At 59.2% G+C, this 1,673-nt stretch overlaps 1 protein-coding gene across 1 annotated transcript in view; it reads left to right on the forward strand.

Annotated features, from left to right (window-relative positions):
- Nucleotides 1-811: 811 nt before the first annotated feature.
- OTX1 (orthodenticle homeobox 1) overlaps nt 812-1,673 on the forward strand; it is a 2,330-nt gene continuing 1,468 nt past the window's right edge. The window contains exons 1-2 of the mRNA XM_010574741.1: nt 812-908; nt 1,499-1,650. Coding sequence (XP_010573043.1) covers nt 812-908; nt 1,499-1,650 — 249 coding nt within the window. The remainder of the gene's footprint in view (nt 909-1,498; nt 1,651-1,673) is intronic.

Below are 1,673 nucleotides of genomic sequence, written 5' to 3' on the forward strand. Positions count from 1 at the left end.
CGGCTCTGCCGGAGCCCGGCCCCGGCCCCGGCCCGGGCTGCCGGCGCCGGGTGCCCGCGCTCTCCCTTTTCCTTTCCCCTTTTTTAACTCTTATCCATTTCTAATTAAAACGTCCCCGTCTGCTCGCTTTTACATTAATTATCCTTCCCTCCTCTGGTACCTCCTTTTGATTCCTAATCCAATTATCTTTTTAAATAATTGCTTTATCTCTCCCCATCGCCGGGCACTGTTGCCTCTCGGCACTTGCACGCAACTCGCCTTCGTTTAAAATAAAACAATAATAATAAAACGTACAGTTAAAGGCCGCCTGCCCGGTGCCCCCGCGCCGGGGTGCCCGCAGCCCCGCGGCCGCCCAGCCCCCCGGGCGCCCCTCGGCAGGACTCGGGGCGGCCGGACCCCTAACCCGCCTCTCTCCGCTCTCTCCCCAGGCGCTCCGGCCTCGCCTCTGCGCGGGGAAGAAATCCGCCTTTTTGTTTCCCGATCCTCGTTGCCGTTTTAATTTTTTTCTTTTCTTTTCTTTTTTTTTTTTTTTCTTTTGCCTCCCTTTGCCTGCGATCGCTTGAGGACCTCGCGGCGGTGACGGCGAGACGGAACGAAAAAAACTCCTTTTACGCTGATTTTGTGCTCTGTTTTTTAATTGTTGTTGGCTTCTAATTTTTTTGCCTCCTGTTTGGGGTTTTTTGGGGGGTTCTTTTTATTGAGGCTTTTTTTTTTTTTCCTCCTTTTCCCCCCTTCCCACCCCATACATTTGATTTGATTTGATTTGTTTTTTTTCTGTGGGACTTTGGAGGAAACCTGCCCAGCTTCTAGCATGATGTCTTACCTTAAACAGCCCCCTTACGGCATGAACGGGCTGGGGCTGACGGGCCCCGCCATGGACCTGCTGCATCCCTCCGTGGGGTCCCCGGGTGAGTGCCCCGCGCCGTGGCCCCCTCCCCATCCCTGCCGTCACCCACCCAAGCACTGGCAGGCGCCTGCCCGGGAGCAAGCGGAGGGGAAAAAGCTCCGTCCCGGCTGGGTTTGGAGGAACCCGTGGGGCCGTGCTGTTTGGGGTGGGCTATGGGGTGGGTCCCCCCATTTGCCCACACCCCTGGCTGGGGAGAGCGGGGTGGGGGGGACAGCGCCGGCCCCAGCTGAATTTCCCCCCATCCCCGGGGCTTCTTCGTTCTCGCGGGGATTTTTAAGGATAAAAAAGCTTTTTAAAAAAAAAAAAAAAAAAGTAGATTTATTTCGACTCAACGAAATCTCTCCATTCATCCCACTGGGGCTGGGCCAGACCCTTCCCCAGCCCCGTGCCGCTCCCCCTGCCTGCAGCGGGACAGGGTCCGGCCCGGGTGGGCAGTGCCCGACTGCTGTGGGGCTGGGGCGAGCGGGGAGCACTGCTGCTCTTTGGGGCTGGGGAGGGGATGCTTCTCAGGCTCCTGCACCAGGGGTGCCGGGGGGTTGCGGGAGGTGCGGGGGGACCCTGCGTGACTGGCGTGGCGGTGCTTGCCCCCAGCCACCCCACGGAAGCAGAGGCGGGAGCGCACCACCTTCACGCGCTCGCAGCTGGATGTGCTGGAGGCACTCTTCGCCAAGACCCGCTACCCTGACATCTTCATGCGGGAGGAAGTGGCCCTGAAGATCAACCTGCCCGAATCCCGAGTCCAGGTACTGGACCTGTGCGGGGGGGG

This window comes from Haliaeetus leucocephalus, unplaced genomic scaffold, assembly GCF_000737465.1.
Source record: "Haliaeetus leucocephalus isolate CR32 unplaced genomic scaffold, Haliaeetus_leucocephalus-4.0 Scaffold450, whole genome shotgun sequence".
In the NCBI taxonomy this organism is placed as follows: Eukaryota; Metazoa; Chordata; class Aves; order Accipitriformes; family Accipitridae; genus Haliaeetus; species Haliaeetus leucocephalus.